Source organism: Vanacampus margaritifer, chromosome 13 (genome assembly GCF_051991255.1).
Source record: "Vanacampus margaritifer isolate UIUO_Vmar chromosome 13, RoL_Vmar_1.0, whole genome shotgun sequence".
NCBI classification, from domain to species: Eukaryota; Metazoa; Chordata; class Actinopteri; order Syngnathiformes; family Syngnathidae; genus Vanacampus; species Vanacampus margaritifer.
In genome coordinates, this window is record NC_135444.1 from 17,811,161 (window position 1) to 17,836,086 (window position 24,926).

Genomic DNA, 24,926 nt, shown 5'->3' on the forward strand with positions numbered 1-24,926 from the left:
CTGGACTAATGACAGAGACCTGGTTTAGATTAGGCCTTACACAAACACACGCGCACACACACACGTATGCGGGACCTGTCACGCATTCTCTGGTGGGAAACCATGGATGAGTCAAATCAGTTACGACGATTAGTCGTAGGAATTAAACTATCAAATCAAAAGCTGTATTCTTACGTCGCCCAGCAAAGGAGTTCATTTAAAAACACACATTCTGTAACCTTGAACCACCTATGTTGAGGTCAGAAAGCGAGCCCGGGGTAGTATATGGTGTGTTCATTTGATAATGGTTTATTTAAAAAGTCATGTTAAGTATTAGTAAATATATTACAACATAGAACATTAAAGTCATAGTAAATATATTTCAGGCTACTATTTAAGGAGGAGGTTTGCCTTCAGTCGTGTCCGAACATGCTTCATCTAGCTCTACATTTTATACGTGACATCAAACAAGTGCAGGTCCTAAGCTCCTGGGCTACCATTCCACGAGGATGAGGTTGTTGCTCTTTAAATAAAAGTGCACACTCACTGTTGTACAATCTTTGCTGCCTCATTTAGCGATATGCCTGTTCAAATCTAAGCCCAAACACTGCAGCCTTGGGTTGAGCTGCATCCTTCTCACTAACCAGTTATAGGAGTCAAAGTGGCCTCAGAATGTCAGTTTGCGTCCTCCCGCCTTTCGGGGCCCGTAGCCGACATCAAGTAGTTAGAACGGACGAAAACCTACATGTTCCTGGTTGCTGCCTTCATCGCTTCTCCAGTTTTTTGAATCTGGCCTCTGTAGAGAAGGAAAGACTTCATGCTGGGAGAGCTAAAAACACAAGTTGATTTGTGGTGCAATACCGCCAGCTGCTGGTGAACTGGAGTCTCAACACAAACTGATAAGCCTTAGTATATAGAGTCAGTAATTCCCACAAGAAATACTTATTACGTAATAATTCAGTTGCATAGTCAAAATGTTACTACCTTATAAAATTAATCAACTGTATAGGTTTTCCACAACATTTTGTTAGAATTGAATTCATACAGTTTAGTGCTGACTTAGATTGAGTGCACGTCATAATACTGTACAATAAAGACACGTTGCCTTTGTGTGCCTGTGTTTCTCACCTAGTTTTTTGGAATACGCGTCCAGTTTATAAGCAGCTTGTTCCAACGAAGACACTTGCTCCTCAATCTGATTTATCTGGTCCAGGTAGGGCTGAAGGCTAGCATCTAAGAAAACACACAAAGGTAAATAAAGGCGCTGATTATAGCTCAATTGAGGATGACAGTAGTTTTGTGAACGACTCACACTTATTGTTGAGATCTTGCAAGTTTCGACTGATGTTGATACTGATGTCTTTCATTTCCATGTATTTCAAACTCGTTAGTTTGTTCATATTCTCCAACAGACGATAATCCTCGCAAGTGGCTGAAAAGAGGATCATGCGAATAGGGTCACAAAAAATAAAACATGGGAAGACAGCATGGCTGCATTCTGGACAGGGAAACAATACAAGCAATAAGTGCACAAATAAACTTTAACAATACCTGTGAGTTCTCCTTGAAGGAAGACGGCCATCTTTTCAAACATGTCGGTACACAACGCGTTTATGTCAGGTTCTGCGGGCTCGACGGCTTCTTCTGCCGTTTCCACACCACCATCGCCTTGAGCATGCAAAGGGAATAAACAATAATTATTCAAAATCTTTAAAATAAGCATCCGTATTTAACAAAGCCATGGGTATATAAACTACAGCCAATGGGCCATTTGCATTTTTTTAGGCCCCCTAGCATACACAAAACTTAATGATTGACATGGGCTTTGTAATACTTGTCTGCACTGTACTACTAACTTTATACACTGGGTGGCAATAAAGGACAAGAAATGTGCATTCTCATCTCTTGCTTCCTTGTTGTCATATCTACAATGAAACTAAAAGCAAAATTGGTATTTACACATCCCTAATAAATAAATAAAAATTATGTTACAACAGCAAATGGCCTTTGACGTATTTATTTAAAAAATATATACTGTTATTGGCAACATCACAGAAATGTACTGCCTAGTGCCCGCGAACATCACGTTGGTGACACCTGTTTAGACAGTACACGTCACGAGACAAAACATTCATTCGTTTGTTGTTAGCTATTAGCATTAGCACGCTACGGAAGCTGGATCGGTTAGTCGCTCACTGTTCGAGTTGGGTTTTTTAACCGCGAGCACCGGTGCTTCCTTCGAGTCCTCTGTGCCTTCCCCGTGACTCATTAAATCCGCGGCGGCGTTTGGAGGAGCAGAATGGGCCCCGGGTGACCTGGAAATACTGTCCATTGCAGCGGCGTCGTCTCCTATGGCAGCCATTTTGTGTCTGTTTTGACTCCCCCGCCCCTTTCTGTCGCGTGAGCTGTAAACACGTGACTTCCGCCCGCCACCTCAACCACTTCCTTTATTTTACACGCACTGCCACGCCCTTATAATGATACCCTTGTAACCGTCAATAATAAGCACTTAATCGGTTTCGTTTTTTGTTAATCAAACACAGTACCGATACCAAATTAGCATATTTCAAAGGGGAATATAAATCTAGGAAATAATTCTAAGCAAGCACGTACCTGTATTAGTTTTATTATACATTTATTTGAATAAAATGTAAGTGTTTTTGAATTTTATTAGAACTATGAAATGAGTGAAATTAAAAAAAAAGTTTTTTGTTTTTTTTTTGCTTGTCTCGTTGAACGAGACACATTTTTATTTTAACACTCTCTCTCAATTAAACAGACTAGCAAAATATTCAAATCCAAAGTCAATGGGAAATGTTACAATAAGTAACAGTCACAAATTATACTAAACGAGAATTCACAGGATAATAAACACGTTTTACTTCATTCTTTGGCTTTTGACTCAGCATGATCATTGTTTTAGTGCTTGTGTTTACTATATTTATGTTAGGAATTTTCATTGTTATTATTTTAATTGTCTTTTGTTTTGTATGCGATTTTTACTTCATGTACAGCACGTTATATGCAGCTATAATGTTGATTTTAAAGTGCTCTATAAAATAAAGATAAGCTGGAAAATAATATGACATGAGTGGGGAATTTAATAATATCCTTCGGGAAAAGACAAACAATGCCTATCGCTCTTAAACATTAAATAACTCAAATTATCTTGTCTTTCACAAATTTGTTGTAGTCTAAAAACGTTTTTAATAAATGTTGTATTATTACGAATATTTATATTTGAAGCTTTTGGTTGTGGTTTGTACACGCTCCCTCGTGGAAAATTCAGAATTCCGAGTCTAGTGAAGTGTGCATAACACCTGTGTGGGCGCTGTAGTGGGGGAAGCCAGATCGTGACAGTCAGTCAGCAGAGGGGCTGTAAACATGGCGGCGTGCACAGCTACAGGGCTGTGCCCCAAACCCATACGTTCCTAGGCTGCGAACACGGAGACACCCCAAACATGGAGACCGAAGAGGAGCAGCACATCACCACGCTCCTCTGCATGGGCTTTCAGGACCCCGACGTGATAAGGAAGGCGCTCCGCTTGGCAAAGAACGACATCAACGAGGCGGTCGGGCTCCTGACCAACGAAAGCCCGGGACTCGGCTACGGATATGAGCCCATGGAGAGCGGGCCTGCCCCCGCCTTGAGTACAAGCGGCGACGGGGAGACGAGCGGGAGAACCGGCACGGGGGGCTTCGACCCTCCGCCCGCTTACCACGACGTCGTTGACGGGGAGGTGAGAATGAACTCTCGTGTATCGGTATTGAAACTCTGGGAGTGTGTGTGGCTTCGCCCATTTAACTAGCTCCGCTTTAGCATCCATGCTAGCTGCGCAGCCAGCCCGACGTGAGCTGTCAGAGCAAGCGTGGGGGCTGTGGATCGCTCCCACAGTCCTTTGGCGCCAAGGCACGTCACCGGCTTGCAGTGGAACGTGCAAACGGGAATACTTTTATATTCGAGATTTTAAATTTACTACCTAATTTTGCTAGTAGTAGCTGCCTAGCTAGTTGAGAGTTCCCTGCAGAGCAGCGCACGCGCTGCACCACATCTTTGGGAATGCACTGATGTAAAATAGAAAAAAAATCAACTAGTAGTTGATTTGGTTGGAAGTATTAAGACGAAATGAAAGGCATCTATTTTGCAATTCCACTTTGCATGGGGTTAGGGGACCCCCCCTGGCCCTCATCTCATGCGGGTTACATTCCACCGAGGCTGGACATTTCGTAATGGTTTCGCAAATTTTATGGACGACGTGGCCGTTTTGTTGTATTTTTTTGTTTGTTTACAGGGAGTGTAACGGCCTATCTATTCCGTAAACAAACTCAGCGCTGCTCAGCCTCTGGCAGGCCTTGTACGTTTCATTGGTCAAATGTTTTTAACGTAGTTGAATTTGACTCAGTACAGCATTTAAAAAAAAAGCAAAACAAATGCAGTCGGTCTTTTGGGAGCAAAAAATAAATATATCTCTCTTATCTCATTCCCATAATTTCACACCTGTGACAATACAGTCTTCAATGGACATAATGGAGAGAGGCAGCATGCACCCTGGACTGGTTGCCAGTTAATCACAGGGCACATGTAGAGAAACATTCACACCTAAGAACAAGTTGGTCCTCAATGAACTCGCCTGCAATTATGACACCCCCTCTTATTCTAAATGTGTCCCTAATGCTTCCAAACAATCTGTGCTTTTATTTCACTTCCATATTGAAGTGACACTGGGAGTTGTGAATAGCAGCATGCATGTAAACAACCTGTTGACCACTTCCTGCTGGCCTGTCTCTGTTTCTCTCTGTCTGGCTGCTAATCACTGCTGTCACGCTGAGATGCAAGCTGGCAAATGTAGACAACAGTTGTCATTTTGCTCAATGTACAAACAGTTGCGCATCAATGTGGAGAGAGAGCGAGTGTCTTGTGTTCGGTGTTTACGCAAGCTTGAAAATATCGCAGATCAACTTAATGAACGCAACATGAGGTACACCTGCACAATCAAGTGAGAGCCAATGAAACAGAAATACATTGTAGCTCACTTTTGATTGACAGTCAAGTGTGAGGGTAGCTTTGATTTATAGTTATTTGCATCCCAGCTAAATCGCAATTTTTTTTTGCGTAGAACTTGTGTGTTGCAGAAATCCCGCCTTTTTTTCACTGTTTTTTTAATGACTTTTTTAAAGCAAGCTAGTGTAATGTTGTCACATGTGAAAAAGAAAATCCATAGTCGCCAATGCACTTTTCAGCCGTTCATTGAGTGCCGGAAGAACATTAAAACACAAACACAGTGACCACGCTTTCTCATAAAGCTGCTGTCGGCCGCAGCTCACACCCAGACACGCTCATGATTCCCCAACGTCACATGCTGCTCCACAAGCCCCCAAAATGTGTTTAAAAGCGTGTTTTAATAAGTTCAAATGTAGGGATGTAACGATATCCAAACATCACAAATACGATACGATAAATATCACAATATGAACCTCAAGATATGATAGTGATCACAATATTGTGGGGAGGTTGGCAATATAAAAAAAAAAACAACAACCTCACGGTTCTGTGTAAAAATTCATGATAATGCCCCCCCTCCCCAAATTTTTAAAATATATTTGCTAGTATGACTTATTTATATGAGAGATAACTGCCACAGTGGCCAAAACATTCCTAGTTAAAATTAAGCTGCACTAGTAATGAACTAACCACCAGAGGGTGCTAGAACTACACAAATAGAATACAACCTCACCTTTTTAACATGTGCTGCTTTTAATATCGTGTCAATGATGATATTGTGGCATTTTTTTAATATTGTGATATCACGATATTGCCGTTGCCGTTACGTCCCTATTCAAATGTGTTTCAAGTGTGAGGGAGGGGTAAAAGTAAAAAAAAAAAAAAAAAATGTTCCTTCCATAACCGCCCCCCCCCCCCCCCCCCTGGTCGCCTGCCTCGTGTCATCCTCCTAAATATAGCCCTGCAGTGTCTCTGACAAACACGTTGCAGACTTCTCAAAAGGGTCCCAGGGGGATTCGGCGGGTGTATAGTAACGGCCCTGCTGCCTTGGAGATCTGTGCATCTCATCGACGTGCCACGTGGCTTTTCTTCATGCGGATGATGACGTTTCAATATGGCTGTTATTGTGGTTGTCGTTTGCTGTGATGAGCAGTTGAACTGCATCAGACTGACTATTTCTAATATTTTGCTCGTAAGAAATATGAGAAATGATATTAAAAGCATATTCAGTTAAATGAAACCTGGACCCTGGACTTAAAATTTGATTATCTTTGTAAAAGCGACATTTTTTTGGGGATCCCAATTAGACCGTGCCAGGTGCACCACTAACCGAAAACGTCCACCTAATACATATATAATTAATATTTGGAAACCGAAGTTCCATGCACATGGTCATGATTTCTTAGTAAGATGCAGTAATATCACTCGTTCTTTGCAGAGGATAAAGAATATATGCTTGCGCCACCAATCAAATGCCCTGACACCATGTTGACCATTTCACCTATCAATCAAGTATGCTACTAGCTCATGCTAATCTATACATCCTACCAAACTCAATGCAGCTCTACTTACCTTTATCTTTGACACGATAACAGGAGTGTCACACCCGTGGGGGAATGTGGATGTTAAAGCATGATCATCTTTCAAGCAGTGCAGGACCTTAGCCCAACCAGGCTGATCTTTTCATGGGTGGAGAAACTACGCATGTGGGAACTGAATTGTGAGGCTCCAATTTGCATAATTCAGTAGGGCTCAATCTTAGACACATTTTCAGTAACAAGCGGATCACAAAATATTTTGGGGGCTGTGTCATTTCACACTTGATAGATGAGCAGGCACTCCAGAGACCTATTTGTATACAAGCAATTAAATAGTTGATTTTCCATAATACTAAAACTGCCATTCTTCATTTTTATCTTCTCCTCATCTATCTATGCACGTGTCTTTTTAAATATCCTCCAAAGAGGATGGAATGAAATTTGATCCCTCTCTAGTCTCTAATACCTTCTCCGCTCCTTCCTGTTCTCCCGTTTTTACTGTCGCCGATTAGTTTTGCCACATAGTGCAGGAACTCACACATGGGACTATTGTTTACTGCTCATAAGTGGAGATGCGCTCGCACTGATTAAAAATGACGAGGCAAAATGGACAACAGTGGACTGTTGAACTTGTGCTGAAATCTATGTTTATTTATTTTTAATGTGAGAGTGTTCCGTAGAACAAAATAGTATCCTATTTAGTTCATCAGGATTCACATACTGTACTTAGCTGCTGTTCTTTTTTTTTTTTTTTTTATTACTCAAAGCTTAAAATGCCAAACCTATAAAAGTTGATTTTTAACTCACGTTCAGTGCAGTAAAACAACAACAAAGAATATTGTTGTCAGACAGGTCTTAGACAAGGGTGTTAGATTTATGTTTGATTATGTGCGTGCGTGACAGAATTTTTGCACAACAAACTATCTTATTTTGAGCTTTGTGGGGGTGCAAGGAGTGACAAGCAGATGTACTGATGAGGGGCAGATAGCAGAGCACAGGATGCTCACTCCACTTTCACAAGGAGGGAAGAAAAAGAGCAGGAAACATTTTGACTAGTAGAGATATTGCCATTTGAGGAAGTGGCCACTAAATATTCATACTTTGTACTTAAGTAGAAGTACAGATAGTTGTGTAAATCGAACATTTAGTTAGAAGTTGACAGGTTTTAGCTAAAGATATTAACAAGCTTTCTCCGACAACAACAAAAAAACTTTCAAAAATATATAAGTTACTTTCATATACTGATAAAATGTCTTTACCCATCTCGAAATGGGAGACAGACTTGTCTATGGCACCGGAATCTGACTTTTGGATTCAAGTTTGTGAAAACGCATTTAAAATGACAAAACACACACAAATTTACAACTTATCCAATATAAAATTATTCACAGAACATACATTACTCAATATATGATGAAGAAAATGGGACTCTCAGACTCCGACATTTGTCTCCAATGTTTACAAAACACTACAGACACTTATGTTCATGCTTTATGGTTATGTACTCCGGTTATGTATTTCTAGACTAAAGTCTTAGAAAAACTTTCCGCTATTTTGGACTGTAGGATACCTTTATCTCCAAACTTGTGTTTTCTAGGTGACCTAACAACAACTGACTTACCACATAAACAATTTCAATCTACACTTTTAGCCCTTACTATCGCAAAAAAAACAATTCTTGTTAACTGGAAAAATAAACAAACTCTGAATATCGACCAATGGTCTAACCTCCTCATAAATCACATTTTAATGGAAAAAATATCTCCCTCAAATAAAAACCAAATATCAAAATTTATAGAAACATGGTCTACGTATATAGAATTTTTTAACTTAATTCTGGTTACTCTGGTTACTGTTAGCGAGAGCCACCACATCGTGATAACTTACATTGATGTTTCTGCATTTGGCAATTTATTATTATATTATATTATTAGTATGGGATTTTTTTTAATAGGTTTTAGGTGAACTGATGAATACACACACGCTCGCACGCACGCACACACGCACATACACATACTCACCCACATACAAAAAAAATAAATATATATATATATATATATATATATAAATTTAATAAAAAAGGAGAGCAATGTTAACATGTCAAATCGAATGAACAATACTGAGCTCTCCTTAAAAAAAAAAAGAAGTTGACAGTTTCAACTCTTTTGTACTTGAGTGTCTTTTTTTTTTTTAATGATTCAAATTTGGCAGGCTTCACTATTCTCTGTGGTCTGTCAAATTTCTAAGAAATGTATTTTCACATTACAGGGAATTTAACTACTTACCACCAGTTATTTAATTTACTTTTTTTTTTTTAAGGCAGACACTACAAGAGGAAGTGTGTTGTTTCCATTTCTTCTGTACGTGAGCCTGTTAACTGCGCCTTTTGTAATTTCCACCGATGGCCCACCGAGGAGACATCTAGTCACGTATTTTCATTCGTTTAATGTTTTTTTTTTTTATTGTTGCAGAGGAGCAATGATGAGAACGGAAACTGCTCCGGCGGCAGCATGGAGTTCCCCACCACCAACCTGTACGAGCTGGAGAGCCGAGTGTTCACCGACCACTGGTCCATTCCGTACAAAAGGGAGGAGTCACTGGGCAAATGCCTCATCGCATCTACTTGCCTCGCCCGACACGGTAAGACTGACTCTGTGTTAAGAAAGAAATATTGTTTCATAAGCTTTTATACACTCCAGCTGGCTAATTATTATATGCAGGAAAAAGCTCATTTGGGGTCATAAAACGGAATATATACCTGTATTACGTCATCAGAAACAGAACATATACACATGACATCTCTTTTCTGTATAACTTTTTTAACCTCATATGACATTTTTCTAAAAAAAATTTTAAACACAGCTTTTCCTCGGAAAAATGTAAACTTTTTCCCTTTATAAATTAACTCATTCACTCCAGGCCATTTTCACTGAAGCAAACCCCTTCGCTCCCAGCTGTTTTACTGGATTTTTACTGATTTTGCAAAGCCTACAAAATATTGTGTTCTATTGCTATAAAAACATGAAACCTACCAAAAGAAAGATTAGAGTCTCTTTTTTCATCAGGAAAAAAGTATATTTCTATCTGTTTCCGTTTTGCAGCAATTAGCATTAGAATATAGCGAAGTTTCATCACTATTCACAAATCTGTTTAAAACATTAAGGAAAAGTGCCCTTTTGCACCATGGCCCTGGTTGATCTCTTCTACTCTGCTGCCACCTGTTGGCCGTTTTGTTATAACTGCCATAGCTTTAAGCGTTCTCTTCAGTTCAGAGGCTGCATCAAAGCCTTCTGTATGCACTAGCATAAAAAAAAATGGATAAATACGTTTTTGGGGACCATGGCAATATTTAAAATGGAAGTTTTTAAACATTTTTGGGAGCAAACGAGTGGCTTGGTCTTAACATTACAATTCAACATGCTAATATTATTTTGGCAAAAACTCGTAAATTGTCAAGAACAAAAAGCAACAGCATTTAAGACAATTTATTGTTGTGTGTATATATATATATATATATATATATATATATATATATATATATATATATATATATATTCACCTACAAATAAAGGGAAGATTGTTTTTAAAATTTATAATCAACTTAATGTACGTTCTTTGGTGTGAAAATCCCGCAAGTTCACTTTTGATGACGCAAAAGGATGTGGAATATTTTGGAAACATTTACAATTGGTTAAAAAAAAAACAACAGAGTTGTAATGGCACATATCTCCATCAGGCCTCGCAGACGCCGACGAGAACTGCAAGAGGTTCATGGAGCGCTGCATGCCGGAAGCCTTTAAGAAGGTGAGCCATCAGAGCCTCCCAGCGGACTTTGAAGATCTCACCAGTGACTTTCTCTCCTTTTTTGAATTATTCTTCATCTCGTTGTTGCCAGTTGCTTACAAGCAGCGCCGTACATAAATGGGGCACGGAGATCCACGAGGGAATCTACAACATGCTGATGCTGCTGGTGGAACTGGTGGCCGAGCGGGTCAAGCAGGACCCGGTTCCCGTCAACCTAATGGGTGTCTTGGCGATGGTGTGTGTTATTTGACTTGTTCTCCATCTGTAAAAGAGCCCACATTCTGAACACTGTGGTGTCACTTCCTGTTGTGTCCAGGCCTTCAACCCGGACAACGAGTATCATTTTAAGAATCGGATGAAGGCATGTCAGAGGAACTGGGCTGAAGTGTTTGGAGACGAGGCCAACATGTTTGCGGTTTCTCCAAGCAACACCTATCAGAAAGTATGGCTGATGCTTTACATGATTTTACAGAGCGTACATTTTATGTTAGATACACACGATTGTAAAGTTAGATTAGTTATAGGGATGTTAGGCAAGTTAGATACTACTGTATATCGATCCTGATGGAAAATTCTGTTGGACCCAATGGACCTGAAAGTGGGTCAGCTCAAATCGAATTGCAATAACTGCTCATAAAAACTTGAGTGTGTGAATGTGTGTTTAGGAAAACTGCATTTAAAAAACCCTTTGGGGGGCAGTTAAATATTTAATTTAGTTTGATCTGGGTTATTCAGCAGGGCAAGGGCAGCAGAATGAATCTCTTCCAAGAGTGTTTTGACCTATCACTCGTCAGCCTCCACAGAGGCATTAATTATTTACTCTTGCTTGAAGTTACTGACACACGTTGGTTTACAATAACTATTTAAATTGTGCTGGAGGGGCAGGCCAGTGAGTTCTTCATCTCCAGTGTTGAGTAAATGAGCCACAGACATAAATGTATGACTGACATACAGCAGCTGTGTGTGTGCGTGCGTTTGTGTATGCATGTGTGCGATAATGTGAAATAAACCCACTAATAGCACAAATGATCTGTTTTAGGAGCCTCACGGTTGGCTGGTGGATTTAGTCAATCAAGTAAGTGATCTCAACAACATTATGGCTGTTCACCATCATACAGTACATTACAAAAAAAAAGAAAAGAAAAGACGTTTTCTCTCTGGTTTCTGTGTTTTGTCCGCACAAACTGCCTTTTTGGTCACAGCTGGATTGACACGAAACAATACACATGTGCAGTAAATTAGTCCTCAAGTGTCAATGCCAGGCTGAGACAACACAGCAGTGAGCCATAATCATAAATAATATCAATATGTAACATTGCATCCAGTTTAATTGGCTTGGGCTGGATTGGTTTAAATTAGGGCAACCTCCACATTACTCATAATATAGCGTATTTATTTACATCATATATAATAGTCTTATTTAATGTGTTTATTTCTGTTGTTTAGGCAGACGCAGGTTTGTATATGTCAATCAATCTGTATGTTTCAATGACGCCAAGCTCTTGTATTCGATCTGTGCAGTTATGCTACCGTTACACTGGCAAATGTCCCATACGTGTCCGATTTTTACCCTCTTTTGGAAGTGGCCTATATGACGATATCTGATTCCATGTTTTTCTTTCTGTTTACGCCTACCGTTACGAATATCCCAATTGTGCCACTTAATAACCCAGCCTAAGAAATTGCTTTTTTTTTTTTGGTAGCTCTTTTTCCAAACTGACTTTTTTTTCTGCTTTCTGATTGGCTTATGTGGCAGATTTGAGTTATAGCATCACCTGTTGCTTTGGCATGTTCTTGACAACCTACCAACAATTTTCCAATCTGACAAAGAGAGATTAAAAAAAATAATAATTGTGGACTTAAAAAAAATAAAAATAAAATTCTAACTGTTAGATTACCAAGTATCTGTTTAAATATACTGTACATATGCCTTTGTCTCTGCTTGTAGTTTGGAGAGTTGGGAGGATTCACCGCCATCCAGACGAAGCTCAACGTGGACGAGATTGAAATAGCTGTAAGACTACCCGCCCGCATGTCCCTCCCCTGCTTTGCTTACAAACAGCCTGGCATACCTTTAAGAGTAATGACATTCTTTCCACCCTGGTTCTGTACGAAGAGACAGTCTGACTTTGACACGGACGCCGACCCACACTTGTCTGCTCTCAGCTGCAGAGTCTTGAGGTTCCTCTTATCCCGCCACCTTGTAATGGTTGAAATGCTCTATTGTTTCGTCTCTTCTGAAGCGTCCTTGTACTCGCGCTTCCTTTGGGGAGCGTTGCCAGAAGCACAGTGGTGGGAAGCCATTGATTTTTATTTATTTTTTAATGGGGGGGGCCGCTCCTTCTGAACATTAGCATATTAATAGGTTAAGAGGGATAGTGGACGTGTACCAAGTGTTCACGTTCTGAGCATTAAAAGGGACATATTATGGAAAATGACCTGCCAGCAAATCAAAATTAGAAGCTAAGCAGAGCTGCATTGAGTTTTTTTTTTTTCATTAGCAAAAGCATCTATAAAACAGCCCATACTTGATTGTGTGATGAAGTTGATGTCGATGTAGTATCAGGGTGTGTTTGTGTTTGCTGGTGTTTTCCATGCACCACATGCTGTACATGGCCCCCGGTTGTCATGGTAACAAAAGCCAAACTCGACATACTGTAGGCCCGGTAGTATATGGGGGTAATGTAACAAGGGTTGCAAAATTCTTTTTCAGCAGGGATATCAGTGAGACAAAACAAAAGGGGTGTGTAAAATTGTACCCTTAGGGTCAGATTTGTTAAGACATGTGCAAACTGGTTTAAATTGGGGGGGTGCAGATCGTCTCCTTTTAAAGTCCTATAACACGCTTAGCAGCCAGAGAAAGTGAGATGTGAACACAGAAGGAGAGTAGGAGGATGGCTTCCTCCTTTCCAGGCTCCCAGGGGCGACCCATTCATTTGTCTGGTGAGAAACAGGAAGTCAAGTGCAGCAGTGAATAGCTGAGGGGAGGCAGTAGCAGCACGAGGCTTCAAGCCGATCAAACACTGTCAGACTGAAACACACAAGCCATTCATTCATTCATTCATTCATTCATTTAGGCCCTCTCGTTTAACATTTGAAGATCTATTTATGTCACCCACCACCTCCATTCCTACGTTCACACGCCAGTGAAATTGGAGGGTATCAATTCACATGTACCTCTCGTCCTGCCGTCCATAAGTATAACCAACTCCAATAGCCTTGCGAGAATTATAGTATGAGTAGGCCTGAGTGCTTTGAGATGCTCCTAACTCAAAGCACTCAGGCCTTAAATTGTCTTTCACCATTGCATTGAAGCCACATCTCAAAAAGCAAAAATATTTATTGTGATATTGTACTTTATAAAGAAATATGCAGTAATGACAATTCATTAAAACTGATTTTTTTTTTTTTTTTTTCAAATTAACAGATATTGTGCTACTTAGTAGCTCCTCAGTAAGCCTTAGTAATATGAGTTAATCTTAGCAGAGGTTGAAGCATATAAGCCTCTGAATATTGTTATATTATCTAGCCAGATAGTGTTTTTCTATCATTTCTCCTAAAAAAAAATTAAAAAATTGGGGCTCTTCGTCGGGTCACTCATATCTTAAGGCAAAACTGTACTCTATAAGTAATTTGAAATGATTAGGTTTCATTCATCGGAATTTTGAAGCTAACCAAATGGCTAACAGACAGACAAACAGAATTTTTTTTTGTGTGTCCTACAGTGTGTATCCGCTCTGGTCCAGCCTCTCGGCGTTTGTGCCGAATACCTCAACTCCAGCCTTGTCCAGGTAAGTCATGTCACGTGCAAGTGCATCACAATATGTGCAGTGTATATCATTTCTAGTTATTCTTAGCTTGCTGTGTTTAAGTGATTCATACTGATGATATTCTAGTTTTTTTTTTTTCATGTTGCCAAAGGCCTTACCTAAGATTTAAAAAGTGTTGTATTGTCTTTTTCGTATGTGTTCCAGCCTATGCTTGATCCAGTCATCCATAAAATGATCACATATGTACAGAACCTGGAGGAAAAGGACCTCAAAGACAAGGTAGTGTTTTATTGACGAATGAAATTAAGGCTGCACTGTGAACGCTCATCCGCACGCATCCGATTCATACGTCATCAAAAGCCTGATATGCGCTCTGCGCAGGCGGGAGAGAGTGCTTGGAAGGGAGACTACTGACTCAAAGCTGTTTTGAGTAACAGTGTTAACTTTTATTTGCCTTTAATTTAATTACACTCGAAACATGAAGCGTAAAGTTGACATTTTTGGCGACAGTAGAAATTCAGCCCTGCCGACGGTTCATCACACACGTCAATGACGCGACGTCATCTTCAATCAAATGAAGATATCGCGGAGTCTCTCCTCATTTCCCCAAAAATATTTCTACCTCTTCCAACCTGAGATGAAAAAAAAATGAGTTTGACGGGTTTCTGCTCTGATTGTAAACACTGACGCTCGAGGAAGCCGAGGACAGCAGCCAAACATGAGCGAGCGTGAAAACAGCCCAACAATCGGGAGGGAGCGTTCACACAGCTTCATTTGCATAATTTATGCAGGCAAGACACATAATTCCAACTCCTAACACGTCCGCGAAAGGCCAGCCCACCAATAAGTAGCGCGCGTATGCACAGCTAATTTTGCATATGGCACTGATAAAGGTCGCTTGCCTCGGCGGCTTGGCTGGCGGTAAAATGTTGCGAGTCGGGTTAATTCCGTGGACACTACAGCGTGGACGTGTCGTGAGTTGCTTTGGCCTTTTGGGTGTACTTCACTTGACGTGTGCTCTTTGCGTATGCGAGTCGCATCACATTAGATGTCGCATTTTGTTTTTGTAATCAGGGATGTGATTTTCCGCTAATTCGCGGAATTCCGCTTTTTTTTATCTCCCCCCCCCAAAAAAAAATCCAGATTTTTTATTTTTATTTTATTTTATTTTTTATTTTATTTTTATTTTTTTATAGTAGTTCATTGTGTATGCACATGACTCCGACAGATAACATCTTCTGCTATAACAAAGACATTTGTGGTATGCTCTAATATGAGTTACTTTTCATTTGGTCATGATACAATTATTTGTTCATGAAATTTGAACTCTTCAACATTATTTATGTGTTAACTTAGTAATCACATTAGTTAGATATGATGATATTCTCAGTGATAGTTTTTAAAAGCAAAGGCAGTCCAATGTTTTTGAATGTGACTGATTTTGAGTTGACTAAAACTGCCATTTTATATGGGATAGTTCAATATACATTGAAAATTTATGCTGTTGTTTTGTCTATTTCTTTGTCATGTGAGTGACCCCAGACCCCCCGGCTAAATTTTCAGATAATTTCACTTTGGTCAAAACACATCCCTGTGTAATGTAAACAGCACATAAAAAGATCAGATTTAACAAAAAATCCAAATTAGGCATCACGCCCTGCAGTGTGACTGTAGCCTTAGAGGAGGCAAAGCCAACATACAAAATTCTGTTTTCAAACAACCTTTAAAATTTACAGTGTGGTGTTTTTCTACTCAACTGAGGAGTATTTGTATGCCTGTAAATTCTTAATGTCTGTTTTAACTGTAGCGGCTGGTGAGCATCCCTGACCTGTTGTCGGCCATCAAGCTGCTGTGTATGAAGTTCCAGAGGGAGATGGTCACAGTGGTGGATGACCTGCGGCTCGACACGTTGCTGCGCATGCTCAAAACCCCCCATTTCTCCACCAAGATGAACTCCCTCAAAGAGGTGAGCCACCGCAAATAGCTTCTGTGCCTTGTTTTGTCTTACCTTTTGGTTGTTGTCTTGCAGGTGACAAAGTTAATAGAGGAGAGCACGGTAGCGAAGACTGTGAAGAATGCTATAGATACAGATAAACTGCTAGACTGGCTTGTGGAGAACTCTGTCCTGTCAATAGCACTAGAGGGTAAGAAATGCAATCGTCAGTTGTAATTAATGAGCATGGCCACAACATTAGGTACAGATGTGCAATCAAATAATATCCATTTGTAGATAAGCGGGAATGATCCATCTATCACTAATGTACACTAATTCTGAATACATTTAATAATGTAATTATTCTCTCTTGTCATTACAGGCAATATTGATCAGGCTCAGTACTGTGAGAGAATAAAGGGAATCATTGAGCTGCTGGGAAGTAAACTCTCCCTTGATGAACTCTCCAAGATCTGGAGGATACAGGTTAGCATCAGCGAACGCATCAACTGGTGTTTTATCCGAAAAACACAAAATCGATCTCATTGTGTGTTTGCATTTAAGGCCGGCCAGTCGTCTACTGTGATCGAAAACATACACACAATCATCGCCGCCGCCGCGGTCAAGTTCAGCTTCGATCAGCTCACCCACCTGTTTGTGCTCATACAGAAGGTTCGGCGACACGGGAGGATGAGTCGCGTCGAGTAAAAAGCGTCCTTGGTCTAAAATGTTTGTTGTGACTCATTCAGAGCTGGGAGGTGGAGAGCGATCGCGTCAGGCAGAAGCTGCTCAGTCTGATCGGGAGGATCGGCAGGGAGGCGCGCTCTGAAAGCACCACCGGCAAGGTGAGTCGCACATATGTCTGCATCAGTCAAGCAGCTGGACTCTTGAGTGAGCAGCCTGTCTGAACTGTGTGTTTAAGGCTGGATTTACACTCTTCAATGCCATCAGTGCCCCCCTACTTTATTGCCGTCCATCACTTGCACCCTCGCTACATGGCTGAGTTTTCCCAATATTTTTGGGATTTGTTTTCACTATACTGTACAGTGCAGTACCATGTTATGCACCTACATGGCGAGCAGCACTGTGTTGTCCTGGAACAGGAGTTGCATTGAGTTAGGAGCAAGAAGAAGAGGCAGAGAAGGTTCCCAACTAACTATGCAAACTCCAGTAATAGTCTTTGTTTCCACAGGGTGGAGTGCTGTGTTTCTCTGTCTTGCCGCTTTGTGTGTGTTAAAGCAGAAGGAGTTTGAAGGTTTAAAATTACCGTAACAGCTATGCTTATGATTACTGTTAGCTCTTTTATGGTGTTTTACATTATGTGCTAGCATTAAGCTAGCAGATTTTGATTAGATTAAACTGTATGGTTTGGTTGAATATTTTGGTGTATATAATATATCGGTTTAATTTTCTTCATCTGGGAGTTACAAACACGGCTGTGTGAGCCAGTGTCATATTTTCTTTTCCTCGAAGTGATGTTTGAGTGTATGCGAATGAGAACAAGCTCTAAAGAATACTAAAAAATGGTTTTAATAATTAGAAATGTGATTAAATCTAGTGAGAGGGATGAAACTATTTTTAATGTTTTTTTATATGGTCTCACTCGCAAATGGTTCTGGAACGTATTGCCTGCGATAAACGGGGGTTCATTTTATTTCGATTACATCAAGCTGCCTTGTGTCCATCTGTACTTTCATGCTCGTCTGTCAGATAGCCAGTTTGAAATGACCTAATTTAATCCACTTTTTTTCTGTTTTAATTTAAACTGCCATGACAGATGAAGATGAAGGCGCAACTGTCACTTGAATCATTTAGGGTAAATCCAGCCTGACATACTAATTGTGTGCATGTGCGTTGCGTTCAGGTGCTGGAGGTGCTTTGGGAGTTGGCGCACCTCCCCACGCTGCCCACCAGTCTGGTTCAGCAGGCGCTGGAGGAGCACCTGGGGATCTTGAGCGACGCCTACGCTGTCAAGGAGACCATCAAACGCAACTACATCATTAAATGCATCGAGGACATCAAGAAGGTGGGGGAGGAGCAGACCCGTACTCTTCCCTGCTCGCTTATGTTTATTTGCTCCTTGAGCATACATTTTATTGTATATTCTTTATGGTTATAAAGTTGAGGCGGCTGAAGGTTGAGCGGGTTCGACGGTTTTAAAGCTAGCACGCTGCGTTTCTTCACTTGTTTGCGACTACTTTCATCTGAAGCTGACACGTCCCTGTTAACTGCACTTGGGTTCTTTATGGAGTTATTTGTGAGAAGCTCAAGCTTACACACTACTGTTATATATATATATATATATATATATATATATATATATATATATATATATATATATATATATATATATATATATATATATATATTTTTTTTTTTTTTTAACTAATTGGATTCTTGGACTTTTCCTAAAATCAAAGACAAGATTATGAACACAAAAGCATTGATTGGACCATTAGGGATGTCTACTTTTGTTTGATTTTGAATTTTGGCCCACAGATCAATAATTCTAGCATACTTTCCCCCCCTAAGCCTAACTGAAATGGGGAGGGGAGGGGTGGGGGGTGCACCTCTTCACTCCTACGACATAGCCAAGCAGCTTTGGTTACCATGACAACCAAAGTGGAGCTAGTACGTTGCGACTGAGTAGTTACATTTTCTCAAGCAGCCCAGACTCTGAAGAGAAAAACAATCTCCCAAAAAGTGGTTTCAAAGTTTATTTTCCATTGCGGAAGCGGCACTTCATCACTGAGCACCGAATTACACTTGTCATTTCGTGTGAATTGAATATTGCAACTATCCCTCGTGGCGTGGGGGTAATCATAACTGCGTATGTCATCATTCATTGTGTGTCCCAGCTCAAATGAAATGTGTACTGTCCAGACTCAAGAGGACCCAAAAGGCAGCGACACTCAAAGTTCATTTCTATCTGGCTCTTGGGGAAAGAGGAAATCTCTGTCGGTGAAAGTAAGACAAGACGCCCGATTTGATTTTTTTCCCCTTTTTAAATTCCACCGACTTCTCTTGTCTTCAATCTCGCTGCTTCACGCCTGCCAACCAATCGCCGCGCAGGGTCGTCGGGAGTGGGCTTTCGTTGGTCACAGGTTGATATTTCACCCTTGATTGTAACGCGAGCAAACTCAACCAGGTGTATGTTAATCTTGGGTTTGGCGCTTGCTAATGATTACACAGCGGTGCTAAACTATATGATGGTACTTACCGTAACTACTTGATGAGTGGTCATCTTATGGTGGGTGTGCTTGCACGTTTGCAAAAAGGAATCCAATCAGAGCCGTGGATCTAGGACAAAATTTTAGCTTTTGTGTTTGAAACGTAATGATCCTATTTTGCATCCATGGAGCTGATTCTTTTCCTCACATGGGTCTCGCTACTAAAATCAAAGGTCAGCGATTTCAAACCATGCATGATCAAAAGTAAGAGGTGACGCTCCTTCACTGCTTTGTTCCTGTGTGTGTGTGTATGTACATGACAGGCTTCTCAGCCGAGCAGCCCTCAAGCAGTTTGGGTGGTACCCGCCTTGCGTCAGTTGCACGAGATCACCCGCTCCTTCATCAAGCAGACCTACCAAAAGCAAGACAAGGTGACATCAGTCATAAAGGGCTCTGAGTGGCCAAATATCCCAATTCACAGCGTTCTCTAATGCAGCATGCTAATCAATAATGTTCAATGAATCAAGAAAAGTTGGATTAAATTCACATATGTTGAACTGTTTTTTGATTTTGTGTGTATTTCAAAGAGTTTCCTAAAAAGGCCCTAAAGTTGGGCTAAACACAGAGAAAAAAGAAAACAAAATTAATATTAAGAATATTTAATGTCATACGATGCTTTTTTTTTTTACAGAGCATCATCCAAGACCTGAAAAAGAACTTTGAGATCGTCAAGCTGATCACAGGTTCCCTTGTTTGCTGCCATCGACTTGCGGTGACCGCGGCAGGGAACGGTTGCCTGTCCGGCTCCACCATGGTGGATGGAAGATACACCTACCAGGAGGTGCTTGTCTTTTTCTCAGTTCAACATAATTACTTCGACTCTCCTTATTTTGGACTTGCGTTCCTCTCTGCCGTCAGTACCTGGATGGCCACCTGCGCTTCCTGGCCTTCTTCCTCCAGGAGGCCAGCCTCTACCTAGTCTGGAACCGGGCCAAGGAGCTCTGGGAATGCCTGGTGTCCGGCCCGGATGTGTGTGAACTGGACCGTGAGGTATGCAGACAGTTATGCAAATGCAGTGTTTGGGAGCGTCTCTTTTTCGCTCTCTGATTCTTTCTTCAATCGTGGCTCTGGAGGGATCATACTGATCAATATCAAACTATCATCATCAGACTAAATTTTAACTTCACATTTACTTCTTTTACCAGACCCAACTTCTTATTTGATTATATTGTTAACCTTGATTGTATTGCATTGATTGTGTATTCCAGATGTGTTTCGAATGGTTCACCAAAGGCCAGCATGATCTAGAGAGCGATGTTCAACAGCAGCTCTTCAAGGAGAAGATACTGAAATTGGAGCCATATGAGATCACCATGAACGGTCAGGCGTGTTTTTATTGACCTCCTAATTGAGTATGTGATGCACCTCCTAACATCTTTATGCGCCCCTCAAGGTTTCAACCTGTTTAAGACCTTCTTTGAGAACGTCAATCTGTGTGATCATCGACTAAAACGCCAAGGAACTCAGCTGGTCCGTCTCGATTCGCGTATTTTTCAGTTATGTGATGTTCCGTAAATAAGAAATGAGAATTATCCTCAATGTGGTTTCAGTGCGTGGAACGCCTTGACCTGGCAGGGATGGACTTTATCTGGCGTATCGCCATGGAAACCCCTGATGAAGAGATAGCCAATGAAGCGATTCAGCTCATTATCACGTACAGCTACACCAACCTCAACCCCAAAATGAAGAAGGTTGGTGTCAGTGTCTTCTTTTTGAAGAGCTTATTTTTGAGATGACCGCAGCAGAAAATAAAGGACGCATTAGAATGTATTCAACCATTGCTGACCAATTAAACCCTATTGATTAACTTCAACTTGTCCCCCTCACAGGATTCAGTATCTTTGCACAAGAAATTCATTGCAGATTGTTATAAGAGACTAGAGGTGAGTGGTTTTGCGCTACTCTATGAAGACAACCCGATTGTGCCTTTATCCCTTTTTCAAAAACACACCTGAAAACACTTGTCTTTGTTTGTTTTTGCATTGATATCAGGCAGCCAGTTCGGCCTTGGGCGGCCCTACTTTGACCCACGCGGTTACGAGAGCGACCAAGATGCTGACAGCCACCGCCATGCCCACGGTGGCCACGTCTGTACAATCACCTTCCAGGTACAATGTGGGAAATATTTTTCATGAGGAATATATGATCTTAGTCCATCTTACAATGTCTTGTTTTTATCCAGATCCACGAAGCTGGTCATAATAGAAAGACTGCTGTTGTTGGCTGAACGCTATGTCATCACTATAGAGGTAGGCCTCGTCAATGAAACGGACCCCTCTTTTGTTTTACAGTATGTGTGATCAAATACTGTTAATATTGTTGTGCAGGTAGAGATAACGATTAGCAAAACCCAAATAATGATGTTATCATTACTATCATAATATTAATAAAATCAAAAACATTGCTGGATGTTGTATTTTTTAAGGGGAAGTCGACCTTAAACATTTCTTGACAATAATATGTTTTATGTGACCTCACTAGTCTAAAAGTGATATTCAGATTAATATTACATTTGTGGGATATGAGTTATGAAGCTAAATCCAGCCCTTTTTATCCATCTCAGGGGGTCTAAATTAGTGTTGTTCCGATATAGTTTTTTGGCCCCCGATACCGATTTTGATTTGGTTACATTTTTTTAGGAATCACTAAAAGTGTTAATATTGAGTCCCTTTCACCTTCGCTTTGTTTTTATACGGTCTATGTGAATAGCACATTAACACTAAATACAGTATTAATGACAATTAAAAATTTAATGGATAATGCTAACCATTTGAAATAATCTCACGGTTGATCTATAAAGCGTTTTATCCCTATTTGCAGGATATGTACTCAGTTCCTCGCACTATACTACCTCACGGGGCTTCCTTCAACGGACACCCTGTCACTCTTCACATCACTTATGAGTCAACCAAAGACACGTTCACCTTAGAGGTACTGTAACTGCTCCCCTTAGTGCCCTCCAATATGCATTTTATTGATTAGCATCTCCAGAGGAAATCTCATTCTGTCTCTGTCCGCGTCTTTGTCCCTGCAGACCCACAGTAATGAGACGATAGGAAGCATCCGGTGGAAGATATCCGAGCACTTGAGCTGTCCGGTGGATAATGTCCAGATCTTTGCCAATGATAGTGTGGTACGTGTTAGTGATTATAAATAATAGGAGCTCTGAGTTCCTCTTTTTTTTTTTTTAAATACTATTTTTATCTGTCACTCCCTCATTAAAGTATTGTACACCTTTCCCAGTCATGTGTTTCCCCTGAAGCCAATGTCAATTCTAAGTTGTCGTATCCATTTGGCTTAAAGCGTCTACAGAGTGGCAGGGGAAACACTACCTTAAGCAACATCCCTGCTTTTATTTATTTATTTCTCTCATTCGATCCCTCCGCTGTCCCTTCACCACGTGTTAGTTGACCATGAACCGGGACCAGAAACTGCTGTCCCAGCTCGGCTTTAGCGACGAGCAGAGCCTGACTGTGAAGAGCTCCGGGACGGGCACGCCTTCGGGCAGCTCCGAGTCGTCCGCCTCAGCCTCCAGCAGTTCCAGCTCGGCCGTTTTCAACTCCGCTTACGCCCTGGAGCAGGTAGCGTCCACATGACCAGTAGAGACGCTTTTACTTTCCACATGTTGTTTTGGTTCTGATGTATGTGTGTGTGATTGTCTCTTACCAGGAGAAGTCCCTGCCTGGTGTTGTTATGGCGCTGGTGTGCAATGTGTTTGAGATGCTTTACCAGCTGGCTAACTTGGATGAAAGCAGGTAGAAAACTCTCTACATTCATCTCCTACATATTATGAGTGCAGTAATAACAAATTCACCTATTTATGTTTTTTGTGTGTGCAAACTACTCCCAGCTATTCACCATTTTTATGTTTTTTTCTGGCATTAGGATGTCGCCATATATGTATAAATAGGAAAGTAGTACAGTCATTGCTATTTTAGGGGTATTTTGAAGTGAAACATTTAGACTGAGGAACTAACTTTTTTTTTTTGAAGGAAAGGAGCATTTTATTTACATGTACATGTGCTTCCAAACACTTTTAATGGGGCTGTTAATAATTTTTTTCCCCCCCTCTCTGTTTGTGGCAGGGCTTAGTCCCTCTCTGCAAATAATGGGGGTTTGCAGTATAATATATAACTTTGGCTTTTTAAATTGAACTACTGAAATAACTTAAACAATCTGATATACTGAAACACGCCTATAGATCGGAAAGATGTCAGGTTAGCTGACAGTAAAATGTGTTTTCTCTCTTCCCAGGATCACTCTGCGTGTAAGAAAGCTACTCCTCCTGATCCCAACAGATCCTGAGGTGCAGGACGCTCTTGACAATTTTGTCCCCAAAGAATCCAGCGTGTGGAGCCATCAGGTAAAGCTGGCCATTTTTTTTTGAGAGAGAGACAGAGAGTGAGGACCATAAATGTTGCATGTTTAGTGTGTGATTTACTCTAGAAAACAGCATGAGACAATGTTAGTTGTAGTACCAAGACTGACCCATGAGAGGCAGCATGGTGCCAATTTGCAGTCAGACTCCTACTGTTTATTCTTCTTGTAGAAGACATTGTTCACCCTTGGCCAGGGGACAGGCTCTCGCTCACCATCTATGGCCTCTAAAAATCAACACCAACCCAGCGCCGCGTCCATCCTGGAGTCTTTGTTCAGGTCCTCAGCCCCGGGCATGTCTACCTTTAGAGTGCTTTACAACCTGGAGGTAGGCAACAGAGATGCACAGAAAAACAGCTTCAACCTAATAAAGTAGTATAGTAATTTATTGTATATTTAACCAAATAAGATGCTCACTGTTTTTCATTTACGCCTCAGGTGCTGAGTTCAAAACTCATGCCCACATCTGATGACGAGATGGCTAAAACCAGCAGCAAGTCCTTCTGTGACAACTTCCTCAAAGCAGGAGGCCTCAGGTATGACACATACAGTATATGGAAATCTGTTATTACGGGAGGTGGGGTGGCTGAATTTGCTGAATTTGAATACAAGCCCCAGAAAATTCTTATTTTTTTCTTCTCCTAAAAATATTCTCTGTTTCTTGCAGTCTGGTGGTGAATGTTATGCAAAGAGACTCCATCCCATCAGAGGTGGACTATGAGACCCGACAAGGCGTCTACTCCATCTGTCTTCAGTTGGCCAGGTGCACTGTCAAACGCATCATAGATTCCCGAGAATCAGATCTCTCGTGATCAACTATTTAACTTTTTAATCACAGGTTCCTCCTGGTTGGCCAGAGTATGCCCATGGCACTGGATGATGATGTCATCCGGGACGGCGAGGCGCTGTCGTCCCGCCCGTTCCGCAACGCGGGCCGCACTGGCCGCCAGCTGTCTCTCTGTGCCACACCGGAGAAGTCCTCCTACAGGCAGATGTCGCTGTCTGAGCGCTCGTCCATCAGAGTGGAGGAGATCATACCCGCTGCTCGTGTGGCTATTCAGGTAAAGCGTGAGAACTATCTTTGGAGCTTTCAGCGACAACACACGTGCTCCTTTCTGTTCCAGACCATGGAGGTGGGCGACTTCACCTCCACTGTAGCCTGTTTCATGCGACTGACCTGGGCGGCGGCGGCAGGGCGACTGGATCTTGTCGGCAGCCCGCAGACCATCAGAGAGACCCATGGCTCACTTCTATCTCAGGGAGTGCGCACCCGGGTCAGTAGCACAGGTGAGA

At 41.2% G+C, this 24,926-nt stretch overlaps 2 protein-coding genes across 3 annotated transcripts in view; one reads left to right on the forward strand and one right to left on the reverse strand.

Moving 5' to 3' along the window:
• Window positions 1-265: 265 nt before the first annotated feature.
• Window positions 266-2,400, reverse strand: bloc1s2 (biogenesis of lysosomal organelles complex-1, subunit 2). Its single transcript, XM_077584810.1, has 5 exons — window positions 2,176-2,400; window positions 1,531-1,647; window positions 1,292-1,411; window positions 1,108-1,212; window positions 266-775 (listed from the first exon to the last, which is right to left on the reverse strand). The coding sequence occupies exons 1-5, from the start codon at window positions 2,339-2,341 to the stop codon at window positions 744-746; spliced, it is 540 nt and encodes a 179-aa protein (XP_077440936.1). The 5' UTR covers window positions 2,342-2,400; the 3' UTR covers window positions 266-743.
• Window positions 2,401-3,317: 917 nt separating this feature from the next.
• usp24 (ubiquitin specific peptidase 24) overlaps window positions 3,318-24,926 on the forward strand; it is a 35,587-nt gene continuing 13,978 nt past the window's right edge. The window contains exons 1-35 of one of the 2 annotated variants that reach the window (XM_077583878.1): window positions 3,318-3,719; window positions 8,991-9,159; window positions 10,256-10,323; window positions 10,415-10,558; window positions 10,640-10,765; window positions 11,363-11,398; window positions 12,272-12,337; window positions 14,049-14,114; window positions 14,298-14,372; window positions 15,901-16,059; window positions 16,123-16,237; window positions 16,409-16,512; window positions 16,591-16,698; window positions 16,776-16,871; window positions 17,891-18,052; window positions 18,910-18,993; window positions 19,520-19,627; window positions 19,888-20,037; window positions 20,115-20,246; window positions 20,465-20,576; window positions 20,650-20,726; window positions 20,807-20,947; window positions 21,086-21,139; window positions 21,249-21,364; window positions 21,439-21,505; window positions 22,077-22,187; window positions 22,291-22,389; window positions 22,664-22,837; window positions 22,926-23,011; window positions 23,511-23,619; window positions 23,806-23,961; window positions 24,072-24,169; window positions 24,301-24,396; window positions 24,472-24,694; window positions 24,758-24,920. In XM_077583878.1, coding sequence (XP_077440004.1) covers window positions 3,441-3,719; window positions 8,991-9,159; window positions 10,256-10,323; window positions 10,415-10,558; window positions 10,640-10,765; window positions 11,363-11,398; window positions 12,272-12,337; window positions 14,049-14,114; window positions 14,298-14,372; window positions 15,901-16,059; window positions 16,123-16,237; window positions 16,409-16,512; window positions 16,591-16,698; window positions 16,776-16,871; window positions 17,891-18,052; window positions 18,910-18,993; window positions 19,520-19,627; window positions 19,888-20,037; window positions 20,115-20,246; window positions 20,465-20,576; window positions 20,650-20,726; window positions 20,807-20,947; window positions 21,086-21,139; window positions 21,249-21,364; window positions 21,439-21,505; window positions 22,077-22,187; window positions 22,291-22,389; window positions 22,664-22,837; window positions 22,926-23,011; window positions 23,511-23,619; window positions 23,806-23,961; window positions 24,072-24,169; window positions 24,301-24,396; window positions 24,472-24,694; window positions 24,758-24,920 — 4,129 coding nt within the window. In that variant the 5' untranslated portion in view covers window positions 3,318-3,440. The remainder of the gene's footprint in view (window positions 3,720-8,990; window positions 9,160-10,255; window positions 10,324-10,414; window positions 10,559-10,639; window positions 10,766-11,362; window positions 11,399-12,271; window positions 12,338-14,048; window positions 14,115-14,297; window positions 14,373-15,900; window positions 16,060-16,122; window positions 16,238-16,408; window positions 16,513-16,590; window positions 16,699-16,775; window positions 16,872-17,890; window positions 18,053-18,909; window positions 18,994-19,519; window positions 19,628-19,887; window positions 20,038-20,114; window positions 20,247-20,464; window positions 20,577-20,649; window positions 20,727-20,806; window positions 20,948-21,085; window positions 21,140-21,248; window positions 21,365-21,438; window positions 21,506-22,076; window positions 22,188-22,290; window positions 22,390-22,663; window positions 22,838-22,925; window positions 23,012-23,510; window positions 23,620-23,805; window positions 23,962-24,071; window positions 24,170-24,300; window positions 24,397-24,471; window positions 24,695-24,757; window positions 24,921-24,926) is intronic. The other variant, XM_077583879.1, reaches the window with a different exon arrangement.